The following is a 24,026-nucleotide window of genomic DNA, read 5'->3' on the forward strand; positions in this document are numbered from 1 at the left end:
AACAAAATAAACTTTTCACATTAGCATTGATGTTTCAGTGTTCTATAAAACATTAGTACTGGTGCACTCCAGAAATCAGAAGATCAAAGTCTCCTGTCACTTACACAAAGGAAACCCAATATGTCCCATGAAGTCAGGTTTTGGACATAATTAATTGAATTTGTATTCTGTGTCCTTCATTAAGCAGCTTCTCTGTGTTAGATGAAGAGATGTTTCCCTTTTTACTTTAAGAGACATCCTTTTTTGACCTTATTGCAACCTACAGTTGTTAAATGAGGGAGGTGATGTTATTTCAATTAAAATATTTAGGCAATATGAGGATTCGTCCTCCTCTTTTCAGGAGGAAGAAATTTTGTTGTCATCCAAAAAAGAAAGGGTCTTGTGGGTGCTTAGAGGGCTTTAGTCGAGCAAACCGGATTAGACTGGATTAGACAAATGAAGATGAAATGGAGTGACTGGTGTCATTTGGTCATGGGTGTGGAGGTAGCAAGCATGGGCTTTGGGAAGGAAGAAGCATGCATTTTGTGTGCATTAGGGGTTGACTTCTCAATCTGAAATTATCATACAACATATAGCAGAAGAGTAGAGAGGAGATAAAAAGTCAAAAGACAGACTAAAAACCATTGTTTCATGATGTTAATATCTGATGATTTGTGGGGCCAATCTTGTGATTTTGGGGGGATCTGACTCATGATTTTGATTTCTTGAGGTTGGCAATACTGGATTCAACGCAAGAGCAAAGCAACTCAAAAACACTTGGTCCCAGCCACTAGAGGCATTTCTAAACTGCAGCATACTGGGAAGAGGGGAAGGAAGGGGAGGGAAGACACAATCCTTCCCGCGGGGTAGACTTTCCTGCCTATTGCCTAGACCTCCCAGGCCCCCATAATAAAACTTCACTCCAGGTCTTATTTCAACTATCATTTTCTCCAGGCTGAGCCAGGACCATTATGCCATGTAGTCAGCTGATCCCATTCCATCATGTGCCCTCTCTGGAGACTCCAACTCTGAACAATACCTGGGCCTTAAAATGTGCTATGTCAGTAAGACATGCTTACTGAACCTGCACGTCAGCACTCTGTTATATGATTTTTTTTAATGCAAAAATGGGATGTGACATTAACAGAGGGGGTGGGGGGGGGGGAAGAGAGAAAGAGAAATGTATTTCAAGTAGTAATAGAGCAACCTAATGAACACAAACCCGTGAGGAGACAAAACACTAAATATCACCCAAAAATATGTAACACACTCACTAAACTCCAACTGTGTCTAATAACAGGAACTTTGCAAACACTGTACTTGTTAAAAGTGTAATTAAGGACAGAGTAATACATCACTTAACTAACTATAAATTCTGTAATCTGTTATAACCTATAGCCTATTAGAACTTTATAAGGGGTGAATAAACAGTTATTAGTGACTTGTGGATATACTTTACTAGGATAGAGAGTTTTGGGGAACACAATTCTACAATTAGTAGCAATTACACTTTCCAAATACTCAGGAAAAGATGATCCCTGCCCCAGCGAGTTCAGAGTGTAGGGATGGACAGCCGACAGACAGACAGAGAGCGGTCAGAGAAGGGGAATAACAAAAAGGATTTTATTATATATCAATAAGATTCACTACAGGCAGCCTAGAAGAAGTGGATTTTTATGTGAGACTTAAAAGTGGACGGGATATGGGCCTTGCATACAAGTTCAGAGCACTCAAGTAATGTATAGAAGGTTGTGTAAAGAAAGCCAGGGAGGTGATTGTTCGAAAGATTGACAGACATGTGGAAAAAGACAGCAATGTTAATGGAGGGTGACAGAAAACTTGACAAGCGAGTATAAGTAAGGAAGAGCAGATGGGGAGCCACTGGAGAGATTCAAAGAGGGGAGTGACATGATCAGCTCATCAAACAAGGGAGATAATATCAGCAGCTACATTTTGTATGAACTGGTGAGGGAGAGAGAGAGAGAGAGTGTGTGAGTGTGAGTGTGAGGGAATCTAGAGAGGAGGATCCTGAAGAAGTCTCCCAAGATTGTAGTCTTGGTATTACATTTTACTTCTCTCTCCTTCTCTACCTATTCCCCCATATTCAAACTTTCACTAAATCTTGCCACTTGTTCCATCATCTTAATAGTTCCAAAATCTGTCCCTTCCTCACTGCTAAAATTATTCTCCATGTCCTGATCATTATCTCCTTGATTATTGTAACTTTCATGTCTGGCCTTAGATCTCTCACTTCTCTCTCAGCCAGCAGGCCCCCAAATTCTCTGCAAAAATAATCATCTCCCACAATGCTGAGCACCTCATCCCCTGCTTTGAACTCCCTGAATGGCTTCCTGTCTACCAGTTCATATTCAAACTCCTTGTCCTCACCCATAAGTTTTTTTTTTTTAATCTTATCATAGCTACATTTCTACTCACATTTTCCCCACACACTTCCCTATCTTTTTATCTTGTACCTCCTTTTTTCCAGTGCTGCACATTGTGCCTGAATAGTTTTCCTGTCTGCATCTGGCAAGCTGTTTCTGCTGAGGGTAAGGAAGGAATTTTCCCCACCAGAGCATTACACAAGTCCTTGAATATATTAAAGGTTTAGGGGGTTTTTTTTCTTCCCCATCTTTCTGTGCCATTGCTACTGTCAAGTCAACCCAATAATTTACCAGAAGTGAACAAAGCATATACATATATAATGAGTAACAAAGCACAGAAAGAATAAAACATACTGTGTATCATTTATTTAGTTAATAAATGAAGACAATATTCTAGTCTTCGTTTTTGATTGCTGTGTTTACATTCTACGGTGCAGAGGGAGAGCATGCAGCCGAAGTAATATAGAGTTACTGCAAGGCAGAATAAACATGTGAATTAGCTATGCTATGGATAAGGCCTCACCTATGATGAGGTGTTTTGGGGGGAGGTCTGGGGTTGCACATTGGCTAAAGAATCTCTACCAAAAATTAAGAATCTGAAATGGAAATAAAAGGAAAAGTTCAAAGCAAAACAAAGCCAGCTGTCTAATAGCAATAAAATTCATTTTGTCCTACTTTTAGCATCAGAATCTGAAGTTATATTATTACCTCAGACAATACAGCATCACTGTGTTAGAGAGATTGTGGCAATGTAGCGGTCATTGATTTAAAAAATAAAATAAATAACCCCAGCTACACACCTACCAATAAAAGTGTACTACTTTTTATGAAACAGGAAGGATAGAACATGTAGAAAGATTACTTTCTAAATACTTAATTTTTTTGGTATACAGAAAAAAACCCAAGTGCCTACCTGAACTCTAATTGTTGCTCTTCAAGGTGTGGGTGCAGACATGTATTCCAACCGAGGCATGCACACTCCCAGCACACTAAAGCTGGAGAACTCTGCCTAGCACTATTCGTAAGGGTGGTGCTCTCGCCTTCTGGCCCCATAATCCTTTGATTAGTATTTAAGGGCAGTCCCACTCCAACTTCCCTCAGTTGCTTCACACAGAACATCAAAAGTAGATACTCTGATGCAGAGGGGACAGAGGGTGGGCTGTGGAATACACATTTGCACCACAGTTGCCAACTTTGACGCAATAAATAAGCACTCCGACTTTCACAATAAGCCAAAAACCAAGTAATCCCAATTCAAAACAAGGCCAAAACAAGCCAATCCCTAAGAACCCCAACACTCTATGAGACTAGATCCCCCAGCGTGCAGTCTGGGACTGTGGTGGGCCGCTGCTTGCCCCCCCCCCCGCCAATCAAAAATGAGAAGCAACAAGCTACAAGCCAAATAAACAACAAGCCAAAAACTAGCCAACAAGCAACTCACAAGCTAATTAAGTCAAAAACAAGCCCAATTTCTGTGTTTTTTTCACAGGTTTGTCATGTCTGATCTGCACCCACATCTCAAAGAGCAACAGTTACAGTAAAGGTAGGTAACTCTTTTCTTCGAGTGCTTGCAGACATGTATTCTATTCAGGAGATTTGCAAGCTGTAATGGAGTTCAGGCTTCGAATCTATGTCAAGAAGGACTGCAGAACTGCCTTTCCAAAGTTTGCATCTGATCTAAATGCAGTCATAATAGCATAATGTTTGGTGAAAGTACATATGAAAGACCAAGGAGCAGCCCTGCAAAAAAACAGTTACTCACCTTTGTAACTGTTGTTCTTCGAGATGTGTTGCTCATATCCATTCCAATTAGGTGTGCGCGTGCCGCGTGCACTATCGTCGGAGAATTTCTACCCTAGCAACACCCGGTGGATTGGCTGTGGAGCCCCCTGGAGTGGCGCCTTCATGGCGCTGGATATATACCCCAGCCGACCCAGCGCCCCCTCAGTTCCTTCTTGCAGGCTACTCCGACAGTGGGGAAGGAGGGCGGGTTTGGAATGGATATGAGCAACACATATCAAAGAACAACAGTTACAAAGGTGAGTAACTGTTTTTTCTTCTTCGAGTGCTTGCTTATATCGATTCCAATTAGGTGACTCCCAAGGCTTACCTAGGCAGTGGGGTCAGAGGGAGACATCGCTGAGTGCAGAACCGCTGAGCCAAATGCGGCATCGTCTCTAGATTGCTGTACTAGCGGTAGTGAGCGGCAAAGGTAGGAATGGATGACCAAATCGCCGCTCTACAGATCTCATGGATTGGAACCTGTGTCAGGAAAGCAGTCGAGGAGGCTTGAGCCCTCGTGGAGTGGGTGGTGAGGCGTGGCGTCTGGACACCGGCCAAGTCGTAGCAAGCATGAATACAGGACGTGATCCAAGAGGAGATAAGTTGTGAGGAGACCGGTAGGCCTTTCATCCGGTCAGCCACTGCAACGAAGAGTTGAGTCGTCTTCCTAAACGACTTTGTACGCTCAATATAGAATGCGAGGGCCCTGCGCACGTCCAGAGAGTGCATACGTTGATCTTGCCACGTAGCGTGCAGCTTAGGATGGAAGACCGGGAGGAAAATATCCTGGTTTACATGAAAAGCTGATGCCACCTTGGGGAGAAAGGCAGGGTGGGGGCGAAGCTGCACCTTGTCTTTATGGAAGACTGTATATGAGGTTCCGATGTGAGGGCTCTGATTTCAGAAACAGGCCTTGCTGAAGTTATGGCTACAAGGAAGGCTGTCTTCCAAGATAGGTAAAAGAGTGAACAGGTAGCCATTGGTTCGAACAGGGGCCCCGTGAGCCTGGAGAGGACCAGGTTAAGGTCCCACGCCGGAACCGGTTGACGCAGTTGTGGGTATAGGCGATCCAAGCCCTTTAGGAATCTGACAACCATCTGGTTAGAGAAGACCAAGGAAGCATTTTCTCCTGGATGGAACGCCGAGATAGCTGCCAGGTGTACCCTGACAGAAGATATCCCTAAAACAGCAGGGCCTGGCGATAAGAGATAGTCCAGTATAAGTGATATCAACATCTGCAAGGGGGGCGTGGCACGTTGCTCGCACCAACAGGAGAAGCGCTTCCATTTGACTAAGTAGGTGGCCCGAGTGGAGATGTTGGGGTTACTAGGCCTGCCTGAGCCAGAGTTCTTCCATGTTTAAAACTCTGTCCTTCCATGTTTAACTCTAATTGACCTCAACAACCAAGGACAGGAATTGGAATGTGTAAACAGCTAGTTAGCAATTACGACCTTGTTCATACCAGGTACCAAACAATAATGATGAGGTTTGCATGTTTCTAGCTGGGGAAGGGGTAATAAACTAAGGGTAAACAGAACCAAATAACAGTTTAGGGAGAAGTTACTAACAAGCTAGATTTATAGCCCTAGAATGATTTAATTGCTTAAATGTATAAACATGCCTTCAGTAGAGAGGGGAGGGGGAGTAGAGAGGGGGGTGATAGAGAGAGGGAGAGAGGGGGGCTTAGTTGTAAAATGTATAAAGAAGAGAGAAACTGTTTTTGCTGGTGTGCTTGATTTGAGACTTGCCTGTCTCCTTGCACCACTTTGATATCTCAAATAAACTTTGATTGTTTCTCCACCCCGGTATGTTTATTGGCGCGAAGCACTCCGGGCAACGAACCCCACTGTTGCTGTCCTCGGGCCCCTGTGCCGGCAACAGAGGGTTTCCTGCTGCCTAATAGAACTTGCTGCATGGATTGAAAGCAGAGTAACTCCGCTCAAGTTAGCCATGCAGCATCCACGCAGTAAGGTGGAGCGATTGCAGGTCGGGGTGACAGAGTCGTCCGTGGTCCGGGGAGATCAAGTCTGGCCACAGAGGGAGCGTGATCAGAGGCTCTACCGACAACTCCAGGAGTGCGGTGTGCCAGTGCTGCCTTGGCCATGCTGGAGTGACCAGAATCATGCATGCCTTGTCCCTGCGCAGCTTGAGCAGGACCCTGTGGACCAGCAGGAATGGTGGGAAGGTGTAGAACAGCTGGTCTCTCCACAGTTGTAGAAAAGCATCTGACAGGGAGCCCTGAGAGCACCCCTGGAGAGAACAGAACATTTGGCACTTTCGATTGACGCGTGAGGCGAATAGGTCGATCTGGGGAAACCCCCAGCTCCAGAAGATGGAGTGGATGATATCTGGGCGAATTGACCACTCGTGAGATTGGAATGACCTGCTGAGACGGTCTGCCAGCATGTTCTGGACTCCAGGGAGAAACGACGCCATCAGATGTATCGAATGGGCTATGCAAAATTCCCACAGGCGCATAGCCTCCTGGCATGGGGGGACGATCGGGCTCCCCCTTGCTTGTTGATGTAGAACATGACCGTGGTGTTGTCTGTGAGGACTGCCACACAACAGCCATGTAGGAGACCGCAAAACGCCTGACACGCTAGGCGTACTGCCATCAGTTCTCGTACATTGATGTGCAGGGCTAGTTCGGATGTGGTCCAAAGGCCCTGCGTCTGGTGTTCCCCAAGGTGAGCGCCCCAGCCCAGAGATGATGCGTCTGTGACCAGGTATAGGGAAGGTTGTGGGGTGTGAAATGGTACCCCTTCACACACCGACGTATGGTTCAGCCACCAGCTGAGGGAGGTCAAGACCGATTTCAGAACCGTGACCACCATGTTCAGGCTGTCCTGACCTGGACAGTACACCGATGATACCCAGGCCTGAAGCGGGTGGAGCCGAAGTCTGGCATGCTTGGTTACGTAAACGCACGAACCCACGTGCCCCAAAAGGCCGAGGCATATCCTGATCATGAAAGTTGGGAAGCCTTGGAGGCTGTGGATAATGTTTGCGATAGCCTGAAAACGAGTGTCCAGCAGGAGAGCGCGGGCGAGTCTGGAGTCTAAAACTGCCCTGATAAACTCTATTCTCTGGGTTGGCTCCAGAGTAGACTTTTCTCTGTTGAGTAAGATGCCCAGCTTGTGGAATGTGCGCAGGGTGACTTGGACGTGGGATTGTACTTCTTCCCTCGTGTGGCTGTGAACGAGCCAGTTGTCCAGATACGGGTACACCTATATCCTTTGTTGACGAAGGTAGGCTGCCACGACGGCCATACATTGGTAAACACTCTCAGAGACATGGACAGCCCGAAGGGAAGGACGGCAAATTTGTAATGCACTTACTACAAAGGGAAGGAAGCGCCTGTGTGGAGGGTAAATTGCTATATGAAAATACGCATCCTTCATGTCGAGGGCATCGTACAAGTCTCCAGGATCCAGGGAAGGGATAATAGTCCCCAATGAGACCATGTGGAACTTCAACTTTACCATGAATTTGTTGAGTCCGCGCAGATCTAAAATGGGTCGAAGTCCCCCTTTTGTCTTGGGGATTAGGAAATAGCGGGAGTAAAACCCCCTGCCCCTTAACTCTGATGGAACCTCCTCTATCGCTCCCATTGACAGAAGCGTAAAAACCTCCTGTATAAGGAGTTGCTTGTGAGAGGGGTCCCTGAAGAGGGACGGGGAGGGAGGATGGGGGGGGGGAGGGGAAAAGAAAATTGGAGAGAGTATCCCCTTTCCACCATGCAAAGAACCCATCGGTCTGAAGTTATAAGGGACCACGCATGGTGAAATGGGAGAGGCGATCCCGAAATAAAGGGAATGGATCCTGGGTGGCGACTAGTACGCCGTCCTCGGGCATACCTTCAAAAATTTTGCCTGGGCCCTGAAGATGGTCTAGGAGGGCCTTGGTTCTGAATGGGTTGGTGGCCGGTGGATCTCCTTCTACCACCTCGTCCACGTCTTCTGGAAAAGTCTTCTTGGACGAGGGGGAGGATAGAACTTTTGGGGCTGTGGTCTAAAGGGCCTGCGCTGGGGTCCTGGGACATGCATCCCCAGGGAGCGCATGATGGTTCTGGAATCTTTTAGGCTCTGTAACCGAGAGTCCGTTTTGTCCGAGAACAGGCCCTACCCATCAAATGGTAGATCTTGTAGGGTCTGTTGTAGTTCTGGCAGTAAGCCAGATACCTGCAGCCAGGAGATGCATCGCATAGCTATGCCCGACGCCAGTGTCCTAGCAGCAGAGTCCGCTACGTCAAGAGAGGCCTATAAGGAGGTCCTAGCCACCCTCTTCCACTAAGGCCCCAAACTCATCCCTCGACTCTTGGGGAATCAACTCCTTAAATTTACCCATGGAGTTCCATGAGTTATAATCATAGCAGCTCAAGATCGCCTGTTGGTTTGCGGCTCTGAGCTGTAGACGCCCCGCTGAGTAAATTTTGCGTCCAAACAAATCAAGGGACTTGGCATCTCTAGATTTGGACGCTGCAGCCTGTTGACCATGACGTTCCCTTGCGTTCACGGAGGACACCACCAATGAACATGGCTGAGGGTGGTATCCATAGTCCTTATAGGGAACAAAGTATTTCCTCTCAACCCCTCTGGCGGTAGGTGGGATAGAGGCAGGGGTCTGCCATATTGTGTTGGTATGGTGCGGGGCATCAGCTGAAAGGATACTCACCACCGGGTCCTCCATCTCCACTCTCTCCTCTGCTTGGAGATCCATGTTACGTGCCACCCTGCGTAAAAGGTGTGCACGTAGGTCTGTGGGGGGGGGGGGGGGGGAAGGGGTCTGGAGAAGATGAAGAAGACGCTTCAGGGGGTAATGAATCCTGTGGTGGGTCCAATTGCGAGGGGTCCTGATATCCAAGATCCATCGTATCGGGATCTGGGACCTGCGTAGGAGTGGGCGCAGGTGACTCCGTACCCGCCGAGGGGGGACGACTGATGGTGGCCTCCGGTACTCGGGGCTCCGAATGTACTGAGCGGGAGGCCGCAGGTGGAACCCCTTGGGCTTGGTGATATGCCCACGGGGTCCAGAAAGACCATTGTGCAGGATCCTGTCTAGGGTCTTCAGCCCCATCCTGCCAGTGACCCAGGTCGTCCACTGCCTGGCCCGGAGTGGGATAGGCTGAGCGGGAGGAGGATCATGAGGGCCAGGGTGGTGCAGAGCTTGCCTGCGTTGACTCCACTGGGAACGGTGCCGAGCGGTGCCAGCCCACAGGTGTGCGGTCTCTGCGCAGTGCCGGGGAGCGGTACTGGGATCGAGAACAGTGCCGATGGTCATGCCAGTACCGAGATCCAGACCTGGATCGTGATGAAGACCATCTGAGAGAGCGGTGCCGGGAGCGGCCTCTCAAGCAGGATCGGCGCTCTGACCGGTGCTGGGATCTGCGTCGGTAGTCCGAGCGGTACCGAGGTCTGGGGGGAGGTGCTGCGAGGTGGAAGGGTACCGGAAGGAAGATCTGGGCCGCGAGTACGACTGGTGCCATGATAGAGAACGGCGCCAAGACTGCGAGTGGCACCGGGACCTGCTCCTAGATCGGGAGCAGTGCCGAGAGCCTACACTCGGAGATGGTGGACGTACTAGGGCTTGCCCCTAGACTGCACCGTATGGTTGAGATGCGGTGCTGCAGCCTGAGTCGGTGCCAATTCTGTGAGGGCAACGAGGTCCCTCACCGTCGCAAACGTCTCCGGCGTAGATGGAAGACAGGGCTCAACCACGGTACGGGTCGGGGAGCCAGTTCGTACCAGACTCAACAGCCCTTCTGCCGGTGCCGGAGTCAACGGTGCCGATATCAGCGCCTGTATCCTCGGTCGCTCTGGTCCTGGGTGCGAATCCGAAGTTGACAAGGGGGGTGCCGGTGCCTCCGGTTTGCAAGGTCTCTTCTGACCCGGAGACGGGGACCGGCGCCGAGATGCTTGCGGAGGGCGCGGTGCTGCCGGCGGTTGGTGCCGTGGGACTTTATTCGCGTCTCCTCGCGGTGCAGTACTGGAGGTCACCACCGGAGTACTGCACACCGAGGCGCTCGGTGCCAGAACTTGGCGTGTCGAAGGAGGGTCCAGGCTAAGGGTCGCCTCCATGAGGAGCTGTTTCAGCCTAAAGTCCCGCTCATTTTTGGTTCGAGGCCAGAAAGCCTTACAGATCTTGCACTTTTCGGTTTGGTGAGACTCCCCGAGACACTTTAAACAAGAGTCGTGGTGATCACCCATTGGCATAGGCTTCCAACAGACTGAGCACAGTTTAAACCCCGGAGCCTTGAGCATGAGCCCAGGCGGCACACCGGGAGGAGGGGGGGAGGGACCCCCTTCTAGCCCACTAACTTCACTTATAAACTAACTCTATAACTATGAACTACTAAACTACACTAAATCTATAACTATACAACTAACTAACTACAACTATATCTAAACCGGGAAGCAAGAGCTAGGGAGCGTGGAGGACAGCTATGCCGCACTCCACAGTTCCAACGACCGTCACGGGCGGTAAGAAGGAACTGAGGGGGCGCTGGGTCGGCTGGGGTATATATCCAGCGCCATGAAGGCGCCGCTCCAGGGGGCTCCACAGCCGACCTACCGGGTGTTGCTAGCGTAAAAATTCTCTGACGATTGTGCACACGGCATGCACACACCTAATTGGAATCGATATGAGCAAGCACTCGAAGAAGAATATCCAATATCAGAACATCATAGAGGAATGTGATCAACTCTGCCTGCAGAGAGGTTATGAGCTTATTTGAAAAGGCCCCAAGCAAAGTCCGAGCTATCCCATACACAATAATGCAGAATGATATCCACCTGGAAATGGTTTGCACAGAGACTGCTTGGTCCTTCATGAAATCTGCATCAGAAATAAAAAGTCAAGGTGATGAATGAAATGGCTTAGTTCTTTCCAAATAAAATGCCAAGCTTCATTTCACAACCGAAGAACTAAGATGCTGTTCATCTGTGGTCAAGTGAGGTTTGGGAAAAAAAATACAGATAAGTATATTGCTGGATTGGAGATGAAATTGTGACACCACTTTAAACAAAAACTTAGAATGTGGCCCCAAGACCACCTTGTCTTAAAAAAAAAAAAAAAAAAATAGTATACGGAAGCCATTAGGGCCTACAACTCACAAACTCGCCTCACAGCAATTATCACAAGAAACACTGTCTTTTGGCATTTGAGAAACCAAGAACAAGTTGCCTAGGGCTCATATGGAGGACCCATGAGGACAGCCAGCCCAGTACTAAGGCCCCACAAAGGAATCACTCTCTTCACCAGTGGGAAAGAGACAAATGATCCCTCTCAGAAATCTCACTACTATGGAGTCCAATAAAACTGATTTCTCCTGGACCAGAGGATGAAACACCAAAACTGCTGCCAAGTGCACCCATAGTGAACTGAGAGACAGACCAGAGGACTGAAGGTGTAACAGATGCTCCAAAATGTCCTGCATGCAGACATGCAGTCAAATTCCCCAAACTACGGACCAAATTGAAAAATACTTCCACTTAGCCAAATAAGTAGCCCTAGTAAAGGGCTTTCTGCTATTACCTGTCAAGCAGTTTTGGAACAGCACTCCTCTTCCTTAACTAACCACACAGCATCCATGCTGTGAGATACAGACTGACCAGCACTGGATGTGAAATCTGACCATGACATTGAGTCAGTAGGTCAGGGTAAAAAGGAAAAGGAATGGGAAGACAAACCAAAACACAGAGGAGGTTGAAGAACCAACATTGTCTTGGCCAAGCTGGTGCAATGAGAATCAGTCTGGCATGATCCAGCCACTAGCGTATCTAGTGGGATGCAGGGAAAGCAGCTGCTTCCCCTCAGCAAATTTGCCAAAAGCGGTGCCTTTGGCCAGAGGAGCGAGGGGGGGGTGCAGGCTGGCCACCCGCAGCACGGCCGGCATCCATGGAGGGGGCGACGTGTGTGCGTGCGCGGCCAGAGGAGCGAGGGGGCAGGGCATGCGGCCCGAAGCCGCGGCTGGAGGAGCGAGGGGGGGAGGAACAGGGTGGCTGCCCGCAGCATGTCCGGCAGCCATGGGGGGGCGGCGGATGGGCGGCCAGAAGAGCGGGGGGGCGCAGGCTGGCAGTCGGCAGCCACGTCCAGAGGAGCGAGGGGGGGGGGGGGCCGCGGGAGTGGCACGGCAGGGCCGGAGGAGCCATGGGGGGGGGAGGGCCGGAGGAGCCAGCCAAGGGGGGGGAGCCTTTTTTATGTTTGCTCCCCTGCCTCTTAGGAGCTGGCTATGCCACTGGATCCAGCATCATCTTGAGGAAGACGAGAGGAATGAGTAGGATTGGGGGAAGGTACATCAGTGTCGACCATCGATTCAGATGATATGCATCGATTAAGGAGCCCTGACTGAGACCTCCTCGCAAACAAAATCGATGGCACTTCTTGTTGTCCTTTGTTGCAAAAGGGTCAATAGCAGGAACGTCCCATTCCCTGAAGATGAACCACAGCACACTGCTTTTCAGACACCACTCATGATTCTGGGAGAAATTCCTGGTGAGATGATCAGCCAAGTAATTCTGGGCTCCTCATAAATGAACAACTGAGGGAATGATGCTCTCCTTGATGCAGAGCTGGCAGAACATTATTGCCTCCTGGCAAAGCTAGTTGGAGCAGGCTCCTCCCTAACTTCTTCACATAATACATTACAGTGGTGTTGTCAGTAAGTATGTTAACCACTGTGTTCTTGATCTGCGCTCAAAATGCTCTGCATGCATTATAAATAGCTTGATATGAAGATAAGCTTCATGCTCTTCCCACAAACCTTGAAACTTCAATGTCCTCAGATGGTCTCCTCACCCTATTGGGGAAACATTGGTATCTAAGTTCCTGGTCTTAAGAGAATGAGCAAAAGGAACACCTTTGAAAACATTGACCTGATCCCTTCACCACATTAAGGACTCCAGGATGAACAATGGTATTCACACTAAACTGTCCAATAACTGACAAATTGGGGGATATACCAATCTCAACCAGCTCCGAAGAGGACACAGGTGCAATTTTGAATGCTTGACCTCATAGTGAATGTGATCATATGACCTAACAGTTTCAGGTAAACCTGGATCATGGTTGAAGGGTCAAAGTGGAGAGACAGACTCAGGTGACAAATCATCTCAAAACGTTCATATGGCAGAAACACCCTCCAAGTCTTAGAATCTACAAGGGCCCCAATGAACTTGATTTTTGAGTTGGTATTAATGTTGACATTTCCTTGTTTAAAGTCAGACCCAGAAGATCAAAGGGACTTAGTGTATATTGGGCGTGCAGGAGGACTTGTTCTCTGGACTTACCCCTCACTAAGGAATCATTCAGGTATGGAAAGATATCAATTCCTCTTTTCTGAGGTATGCTGCTACTACAGTCATGCACTTGGCCAAAAAGCGTGGAGCTGAAGACATGCCAAAGGGAAGCATGATGTATCGGTAGTGTAAAGCCACCATGACAAATCTCAGGAATCTCCTGTAGCTTGGAAAAAAAATCACAATATAGAAGTAAGCACCCTGCAGATTCCGGGCAGCAAAGCAGGAAGAATAGTAGCCGGGGTAGCCATGTGGAATCTCATGTACTTGATATACTTGTTGAGACTGCAGAGATCGAGAATAGGTCTCATTCCTACCTTAGACTTGGGGAACAGGCAGTACTATAAGTAGAAACCCTTTCCCTGATGCAGCAGGAGGACCTCCTCTATAGCTCCCAAAGCACACAGAATCTGGACCTGCTGAAGGAGCAGTGGCTTATGAGAGGGGTGCCTGAAAAGGGACCAGGTAGTTCGGTGGGAAGAAAGTATGCACAGGAATTGTATGGAATAAGCTGATCTCACAGTGCTTAGGACCCATTTGTCTGTGGTTACTCTATCCAAAGCACTGTAAAAGCAAGACAGCTGGTCCATGAACTGAGGAGATACAGTCAGGGAGGTCACAACTGGAATGCTGCAAGTCAAAATGGCTGATTGCTCAATGCTGGTGAAGGACAGGCTGTTTGTCTAAAATTGGACCCGGAAGACCTCTACCTCTGTGACTTGTGTCCTTTCAGGGAGAAGTTCTTGCTGCCTAACAGGGAAGGATGACTGCCGGAAAAACTGCTGCAATAATATTGCTGTTGTTGCTACTGACCTCTATAATAATGCCTTTGTGGCTGGGGTAAAAACCCCCAATGGATGTAACATGTAACAATAGCATGGAAGTCTTTTTAACAATGTAGAGTCTTGTCACTCTTCTGAGGAAATAAAAACTGACCATCAAAAGGTAAGTCCTCTATGCTCTCCTGAATGTCAGGAGCTACACCAGAATTCGGTAACCACAGGGCCCTTCTCATAGTCACAGCTGATGCCACAATTCTGGAAGAAGCATTTGCCTCCTCCAGAGCCTATGGTAACAATATTTTGGCCTACCAAATGGCCCTCCAAAATAAATACCTTAAACTCTACCCTGGAGGATTCTGGCAACTTATCTGTGAATATAGACATAAGGTCCGAATTGACAAAGTCATATTTAGGTAACAGTGCCCTGATGATTTTCAGTGTGCATCTGTAATAGCGAAGTCAAATTTTTCTCCCCATCAAGTGCAGCCTCTTAGACTCTTTGTCCTTAGGCTTGGACTTGTATCTCCCATGCCTTGATCTGTTATTTAGTGCTGTTACAAGAGAGTTAGGGGGTGGCTGGGAATAGAACCACTCGAACTTATGCATAGGAATATAATACCATTTCTCGGTACACTTTGCTATAGGTGGTAATGAAGCTGGGGTATTCCACAAGGACTTTGCATGCTCTAAGAGAGTTTCATTCATTGGGCGAGCCGCTCTCTCTGGAACTGAGGACTCGAGAATATCCATATGCATATTCTACTGCACAAGCTTGGCTTGAACGTCCAAGGCAGAAGACGACTCCTGTATCATGGAATCATCCAGTGCAGAGGACAACGAAGGAAGCAGGGCAAATGGAGGCTCCTGCAGAATTACTTGTCCCTGTAAAAGAGGTTCAGGCTGAACCGGTTCAGGAATGACCTCAATCTGTGTCTGCAACATACGTGGTTTAAGTAGAAAAACTGCAGACAGGTCTGGCAACCTTGCCCTGACCTGAGCCAAAGACTGAGAGCTTGCAGACTAGGGAAGCCACTGAGGATAGGGATATGGCATTGGTGGCCACTAGATGATGGGCTGAGAGCCACAGGAACAGTGCCAATATCGGTACTGATGGTGATTCAAGGGGGGTATTGAGGATCTCTGACAGTGTCACCTTGAAGGTGACGGAATGGAGGAAGACGTCCTCAAACTCAAGCTCAATGAGCTCTGGAAATTGTCCAGTGGTCGCGGAGGAGCCACCTCCAATGAAGCAAACAAACGACCAGCCTCATCCGAAAGACAATACGGCAATGGTATCTGTACAGAGGAGCAGTCAACACCCTAAGCACTGAAAGAGGCATTGCACTTCCAGTTGGCACTGAAGCCAGGCTGGTACCAATCCTCAAGTCTGCAGTGAAAGTATCATCAGTGCCGAAGACAGTATCTTTGTCAATGGACTCCTCAATACCAAAAGGGAAGCTGACCTGCACTCTGAACCTTAGACGATGTGAGAGATGACGCTGGCAACAAAGACAGCTCTGAGATCAGTCCAGGCACAGCCGAAGGTACAGTAGAAGCCACAGCTGCTGATGAGTCTTGAATTAATGGAGTCAGGAAGGGAAAAACAGATCAGGTCTGATGTCACCTGGTACAGTATTGGCATTGAGGCAGCCTGTGCCGATGCCAATGTCATCAGTACCAGACTCAACTGATGCCTTATGGCTAGTACCGGAATTGACAGTATTGTGTCCAACTGATCTCTATGCAGCACCTGGGAGTGGTTAGAAAGCCCAGCTTCATCCCACATACCCAAGGACTCACGGTGCTGGTCAATGCTCTTAGAAGATGAGGAGAAATCTCTCTGAGCCTTGGAATGTCCTTCGTCCGCTATATGAGACCTCTTCCTCAGAGGACCCAAGGAAGGAGAACGATCTCTCATCCTCCTAGGAGAAATATCCAACCTTGGGTCTGGAACAATATCCCATGTCAGCTGCAAAGATCTCTGTGGGACCAGACAATCTGCAGAGGTCCCCAGTACTGAAATGGGTCTCATGGCCTGCTCCAAAAGGTGCTGCTTGAGCTGCAAATCCCTCATCACCTGCATTCTCTTTTTAAACGACTTGTAGATGGAGTACCTTTTCTTAACGTGCCCTTCTCCCAAGCACAATAAGCACTGAGCGTGGGGGCCACTATTAGGGATAGCCACCCCATGACAAGTAGTGTTTAAAACCTGGCAAGGGCATCCCAGCAAACTAAAAGTTATTGCTTACCACTAACAAACACCTACGGTTACTACTAAACTGACTATGCTAATGAACAAACTAAGTAACTATATACAACAACTCCAGAAACACTGGACAGAAAAAGGTGTGATTCAAGCCTTAGGCAGTGAGAAGAAACTGAGGGGACGCAAGGTGGTGCTGCCCTTAAATACTCCTGGGAGGGGCTAGGGTGCAAGCGTCAGAGGGTGCAAGCGTCACCCCTATTAGTACTACTAGGAAAAGTTCTCCAGCTTCGGTGTGCTTGGCAAGCGCACACCTGAATGGAACATGCATCTGCAAGCACACAAAGAAGAATGTAAAATTGTGTCCATGTCATCAACATTTAAGAACATAAGAACGGCCATGCTGGGTCAGACCAGAAGTTCATCTAGCCTAGTATCCTGTCTTCTGACAGAGGACAATGCCAGGTGCCCCAGAGGGAATGAACAGAACAGGTAATCATCAACTGATCCATTTCTTGTTGCCCATTCCCAGCTTCTGGCAAACAGGCTAGGGACACCATCCCTGCCCATCCTGGCTAATAGCCATTGATGGACTTATCCTCCATGAATGTATCTATTCTTTTTTGAACCCTGTTTATCATTTGTCCTTTATAAACAGACAATTATGAAAGCCTATGGATCTCAAGTAACCTTTGGGACTCTCTTTCAGTCCATTTTAACCTTTCTTCCAGTGGAATGGTAAAGGTGGAAAGAGCAGGCTCACTTTCAGAAAGAAAGTATGTAGTATAAATACTTGAAAATTAACACTTCTGTGAGAATTTGCTGGAAAAAAAAGAATTCAATAGATATTCACTTTTCTCAGATCCAAAGAAATAACGTGTCTGTAAAATATAAGAAGGAACAAAAAAACATTATAGTTACCCATCACTTGGGGAACAAAGCGGACAGCACCCTTTGATTCTGTGAAAGTTGGATTCCCTGGCCTGGAGGGCTAGAGATGTTGGTAATGATGTAAGTGAGAAAACTCCTTAGGCAATGAATGTAACTTGCTAACATTAATTTTTAGTCACTAGAAAATGTGTTGTTTTGTTTGTAACCATAACGGTCTCTTGCTTAGTATCACTTAAATCTCTGTTCTTTATTAATAAACTTATTCTTAGTTTTACTATAAACTAGTTTAGGGCTGCTATACTGAAGTTAAGCGCGAGTCCACAAGCAAACTAACAGGGCTGGTGTGTGCTCTGGCTCTTGGAGGCAGCAAACTTAATTTCTGTGAGGACCCAGTGAGAGGGACTGGACATTACAGAGAGATGTTGCTGGGGAACTCAGGAACTGGGGTTCACTGACAGTTGCCTGCAAGGCAAGATTCAAACTGGCAGAGTTTTGAGGAGTTTGCTGGTGAAGCAGACAGATTGTGTGGCAGGAAACTGACATACAGTCTAATCTTCAATAAAACTCACTGAGGCAGAGAGGTAATAGTGATTTACGGTTCTGGGCTGCCCTGAGGAGAGTCACAATAAGTAACTTCACACACAAATAATGTCATTCAATTTAATGGAACTACTCAAGTGCATAAAGTTATTTATGTTTGTAAGTGTTAGCAAGATCAGGGCCCTTCTGAGTGAATACCTAAATATTTGAGAATAATTTGGATTATTTGGCAATGTTTCCCATGAAAAAATTTATGGTTCTTAATAAAAGAACCTAAATTACAAATAATTTTTTTTAAATTAATGGAGATATCCTATTTTCTAGAACTGGAAGGGTCATTGAGTTCAGCCTCCTGCCTTCACTAGCAGGACCAAGTACTGATTTTGCCCCAGATCTTTAAGTGGCCCTCTCAAGGATTGAACTCACAACCCTAGGTTTAACAGACCAATACTCAAACCACTGAGCTATCCCTTCCCCCCACCTAGATTTTAGCTGATCCCTTCTGAGTTAACGGGTCAGCTTTCCTTCCCTGCTCTTGCCCAGGCTGCAAGCATAAGAACTGACAAACTCATAGCTGGGGACCAGACCAGTTCACCGGTATGTTAGTTTATCTCAAAACAGGTTTTAGTCTTATAAGAATGTATTTAGTGTTTAGATGCTAGGAAATGCTTGCAAATTGCTACATGTATTAATCTCACTTGTTATGTCTGTATTCCACACTATACGAAAATATGTAAGTTTTGCTTTATAACTTTGAAAATGAACTTGTGAACTGAGGTTTGGGAATTGTTGTACCACCACCCCTATGCAGAAGGACTATCAAAATAAGATCGGGCACCAAGGAAAATCACAATACAAAGGATTGGTTTATGGCCCTATCACATCTGGGAAATACTATGGGCAGGAACCTCATCCTGTGGGCTTGGAAGCTGAATGAAGGATATAAAACCAAGTCAGAGGAAAATGTTCTATCTTCTTGGCTGTTTGAGCTCTGACAGGGCCAGAGACTCTAAACTGAGGATGAGTTCCCCTGGGTCTACCCTGAAAGACACTTTGAATTGACTACAATTACACTACAACTCTGTCACTCTTAGGATTTAGATGACTTGTTTTAACATGTAAACAACTCTCTCATTTCTTTTGCCTAATTAATAAACCTTGAGAAAATTTATTACAGGATTGGCTACAGGCATTATTTTTGGTGTAAGATCTAGGGTACCAACTGACCTGGGGTAAGTGACTGGTCTCTTAGGACTAGAAACAACCTCAGAGTGGTGTGATTTTTGGTGTAAGTGACCATTTATTAGTAAGTCCAGTTTGTCTAGAGGGTAAGATAGGAGAGTCTAAGGCAGTGTTTCTCAAACTGGGGTCGCTGCTTGTGTAGGGAAAGGCCCTGGCAGGCCAGGCCGGGCCCATTTGTTTACCTGACGCATCCGCAGGTCCGGCCAATCGCAGTTCCCACTGGCCATGGTTCACCGCTGCAGGCCAATGGGGGCTGCTGGAAGGGACGGCTAGTAAGTCCCTCGGCCCGCGCCACTTCCAGCAGCTCCCATTGGCCTGGAGCAGCAAACTGCGGCCAGTGGGAGCTGCGATCGGCCGGATCTGCGCATGGGGCAGGTAAACAAACCAGCCCGGCCCGCCAGGGGCTTTTCCTACACAAGCGGCGACCCCAGTTTGAGAAACACTGGTCTAAGGGGACTGTGACTCCATAGTAAGACTGTTACAGGGATGCAGGAGTTCACATTTGTTACTGGCTTGGTGAAATCTAATTATAGAACCACCACCAGTTTGGAGTGTCTGGCTTGTTTCTGACAACCTGCCCTGAGGTAGGCACTCATGGTCATGAGCCACTCCTGGTGTGACAGCTTAGTTAACTGAAACTTGCAGGCCACTCTCACTACACTTTTACCATGTAAGCAAACTGTTCCATTCTGACACATTAACACCAGATTAGCATCAGTACTGCTGACAAATCTTCTGGCTGCACTATAGCAGTGTCTGTTTATACTGCATTCAGTAGTCAACTAAAAACAAAGTAAAAAGAGCCTTATTAAAGGCTATGTTAAACAATGGAGAGAGGATTTAAAAAAAGAATTCTGCTGACAAAGTCCTGTTATTGATCAGGAGTCCACTGCCAAGTTTCATCATATTCAACTGCCATGTCACATCCCCAGCTTTCAGAGAGGCAGAGGAAAGGGAAAGAACCTTTGTCTGGATATTATAGACTCAGGATCTGAATAACGATGGAAGACAAATATATTGGAGAAGCTCAGGAGGGAATAATTTAAAAGAGTTTGTTTTCAACCTTTAATTGAAATTGTTGTGTTCAACATTATCTCAATTACTGTACACCTTTATGATAGAAACAAACACCAGAAAATGTCACTTCATTGGGTCCTCCTCTTCTTCTTCCAGTTTTATAATTAGAAAACAATGTTTTTATTGATTTACTTAAACAACATGGAATGAAATCAGTTTTAACACACAGATGGCATATGTGCATAGATATATCTAAGTAGAATATGTCGGGACAATATATAGCTATTTCATAGCTGCATCTAATATACCACAAAATTTGAATTCGTATATTATAATTATACAAATCTGAATTATTTCAGGATTTTTTTTTAATTCACAAAGTAATTTTGAAAAGGGTGCAATGTCTGAGTGCTTAAGAGTGAAGACCATTATTTCTCTACAGTGTATATGGATAGGTAGATTATATCAACGAATGGGCCAATGTTTTATTGACTGTCTTTTGCTATTTTCCTTAAATTAGGAGAAAATGGTGCATACATAACCTAAATAACTAAAAAATGTTAAACCCGCATGGCACAACTGTTAAAATTGCCATAAAGCTTTGACCAGCAGCAGTGAAAGCATATCCATACATAAGATTTTAAATGACCCTGTTAAATTGTTTATTTGTTATAAAACACAATGTAGGGACAAAAACAACTAGAATGCAAAATAGAAAGAAAACATCTTTTGGAAAATTGCACAAATCTGGAAGAGGTGTATGTGAAGTATAGGAAATAGTACAGTAGATTTTCAAAGGATCCTATGGATTTGGACTCTGAACTCCTTTAAAAATCCAATCCTTAAAAGATGTTTTGCAAATCCCGACACAGATTTCTATTGTAACTAGCAAGTATTTTCAGTTAGTACCAACTGTGCTTGGATTCAAACCAGCAATATCGCTGTGAAAGGCTCAATATTACATTAGCAAATGCCAAACCATCTATTTATACTCCACCCACAGTAGTAGAAATCACATTTAAGATTTTCAAAAGAGTGTGATAGCTGAGAATGTGAATAAAATTAAATTATGTTTGTTTTTTCCCCATTTCTGAAGTCATGTTTAATTCATTTTTGATATAAAAAAGTCACATTAACTTACAGATATTTTAGATGTTCAAGGTCTTCAAATGCCCCACTAGGTATTCTTTTAATCTGATTGTTGTTTAGAAGCCTAAAAAAGAAAATGAAAACAGTATGTTTCTTAATTCATAAATCATTAAAACAATTTTCAACTGAAAAGAACCCAGAATCCCAGGCTGTCTGACTGAAAATTTACACAAGCCAAGCATCAAAAACTAGATTAAACAAAAATAAACTAATGGAACATCAGGAATTGCTACCAGAAATACACTGATGAATTTGTGCTTTCTCTGTTTTAAATCCAAACGTGCTTAAATATTTCCTTACAAAATCATGTGCTTTAGTGCTCTGCTGCATTGAGGTGAAAGTGAAATCCTTAAAAAACAGAGAGAAATTAAACAAAAACACATAAAACCTAAATAATCTGGCTTCATGCAGGTACGGAGAATGGTGAGAAGGGGGAAAAAAATCTCTTCCCCAAATGCTACTCTAGATTATGGGCTGGAAGAGGAGATGCTGCCCCTCTGAGATGCCTACATTGAGCTTTTCCAGCCAATTTCTAGAGTATTCCACATAGTTTCAAAAACGCAGTGGTGGAGAAGCATTTGAACAACTTGCCTATAACTGGCTGGTCTAGAGAATCCGATGTTACACATCCTTAGAGTTTAAAAAACATAACACAATTATGAAAAACTGTTAACATGTAGTGTGACAAAGTTCCTCCTCTATCTTGGTGGGTCCTGCGCTTATTGGCAGATTTTCTTGCCTCAGAGATTCACCATGTGGGTTGGGGAACAGTCCAGAGACCTTCCCCTCTGGAAGAACCCACAGTCCAGGTCAATTGGGAGGTTTGGGGGAACCCAGGCCCACCCTCTACTCCGGGTTCCACCCCGGGGCCCTGTGGACTGCAGCTGTCTATAGTGCCTCCTGTAACAGCTGCATGACAGATATAACTCCCTGGGCTACTCCCCCATGGCCTCCTCCAAACACCTTCCTTATTCTCACCACAGGACCTTCCTCCTGGTGTCTGATAACGCTTGTGCTCCTCAGTCCTCCAGCAGCACACCCTCTCAGCTCCCACACTCGCACCACAAACTGAAGTGAGCTCCTTTTTAAAACCCAGGTGCCCTGATTATCCTGCCTTAATTGATTCTAGAAGCTTCTTCTTAATTGGCTCCAGGTGTCCTAATTAGCCTGCCTGCCTTAACTGGTTCTAGCAGGTTCCTGATTACTCTAGTACAGCCCCTGCTCTGGTCACTCAGGGAACAGAAAACTACTCATCCAGTGACCAGTATATTTGCCCTCTACCAGATCCCTGTACCCCACTGGTCTGGGTCTGTCACAGTAGTTATATATTTTTCATATCTTTCATAATAAGTGTAATAAACTTTAATAAAATATTGGGGCTGTCAATGTGTTTTCTGAAGCCTCTAAAGTTTTAACGAAGTGTCCAACATATTTGAAAACAAACAAAACAAAAAACAAAGACACATGTATATTCATTCACAATTCGGCCAAATCTTGCTAGCCACACTCGGTGAATAGTCACATTGACTTTTTAAGTAGGATTAGCAGAATTTGGCACATAATCTAAGAAAAATCATTTGACTGAAAGTGGGGAAAAGTGTTTTTAGGGAGCAAGAGAAATAACTTACAGTGTGTTCAGGTTTTTAAGCCGTCTAAATGCTCCAGGCTGAATTTCTTTAATTCTATTAAACCGTAGATCTCTGTGGGGTAAAAAACAAAAACACATCAGTATGAAGAACATTACTGTGGGTCACCATTTTGGCAAAGGCTCCTCGCCTTTGTGCATAATTCATAGCTCAAGACCAAACAGGGAGAGGGTGGGTGAAACTCATTTAAAATGAGGGCTGAACAAAAATGGGTACAGTCAGACAATGTGGTCTGTGAAGGGCGGTATCCAAGCTAGGTTATTAAGCCTTTGAATAGTAGCCATTAATTATGAAGGGTCTTTGCTTCCTCAGAGGACCATCTCCTAGTGGGTGGAAACTCTACTGTCTTTCTTTGGGTATGTCTACACTTCGAGCTGGAAGATGTAAATTCCAGCTCCAATTGTGATCGAGCTAGTATAGGTAGTCTCCTTGAACTGGAATTTAAATATTCCAGCTTGAAGTGTAGATTTATCTTTTGTCTTCAGAAACCGTTTGGGAAAAATGAGGAAAGAATGGGGGAGGGAAGATAATAAGGAAGGATAATAAGGAGGACAAAAGAAGAGTTGGTATAAGGACAGCCAAGAGGCTGCCAGTCTGGCCAACAAAGGGATTGCTTTCAAGAGACATAAGCTATTCACATCTTATTTTTCATGCAAAAACAAAGAGGAAAATTACTTATCTAGTGTAGCTTATGAAAAGTGTAAATCTAACTACATTAAACAAACTGTTTTTGTTTTAATCCCATTTTCTCTGTTTTTAATAAATGTTGTTTTATTCAAATTATTGCAGTATGGGTAATATAAAGAGAATATCAAAGAGAAAAGAACTATGCTAGTTTTAAAGACAAATGCTGACAGTAAAGCATTTCTGGAGCCTACATCTTGCCATTCAGTCTCACACAAGAGCATGGACAGAAGAGTCTACTCCCAATAAACTCTGTTGCCATCAAGCTTCAGCATGCAAACACAAAGGGAAAGACTAAGAAGGAGATGAGAATTTGTGGTGGTGTAGGTCACACTATTGTTTTACTGTTCTTACAATTAATAGCTTCAATCCACCTATAAAAAGATATGATATAAATACATACATCACAATCATCTCACTCCTTGAAT

General features: G+C 45.8%; 1 protein-coding gene across 2 annotated transcripts in view; it reads right to left on the reverse strand.

Moving 5' to 3' along the window:
- The window catches only part of PXDN (peroxidasin), a 147,733-nt gene that overhangs the window by 84,637 nt on the left and 39,070 nt on the right, over window positions 1-24,026 (reverse strand). For both annotated transcript variants that reach the window (XM_054023165.1, XM_054023164.1), the window contains exons 2-3: window positions 22,897-22,968; window positions 21,261-21,332 (exon numbers count right to left, since the gene is read on the reverse strand). In XM_054023165.1, the coding sequence (XP_053879140.1) occupies window positions 21,261-21,332; window positions 22,897-22,968 (144 nt within the window). The remainder of the gene's footprint in view (window positions 1-21,260; window positions 21,333-22,896; window positions 22,969-24,026) is intronic.

The sequence above is a fragment of the Malaclemys terrapin genome, chromosome 3 (assembly GCF_027887155.1).
Source record: "Malaclemys terrapin pileata isolate rMalTer1 chromosome 3, rMalTer1.hap1, whole genome shotgun sequence".
In the NCBI taxonomy this organism is placed as follows: domain Eukaryota; kingdom Metazoa; phylum Chordata; order Testudines; family Emydidae; genus Malaclemys; species Malaclemys terrapin.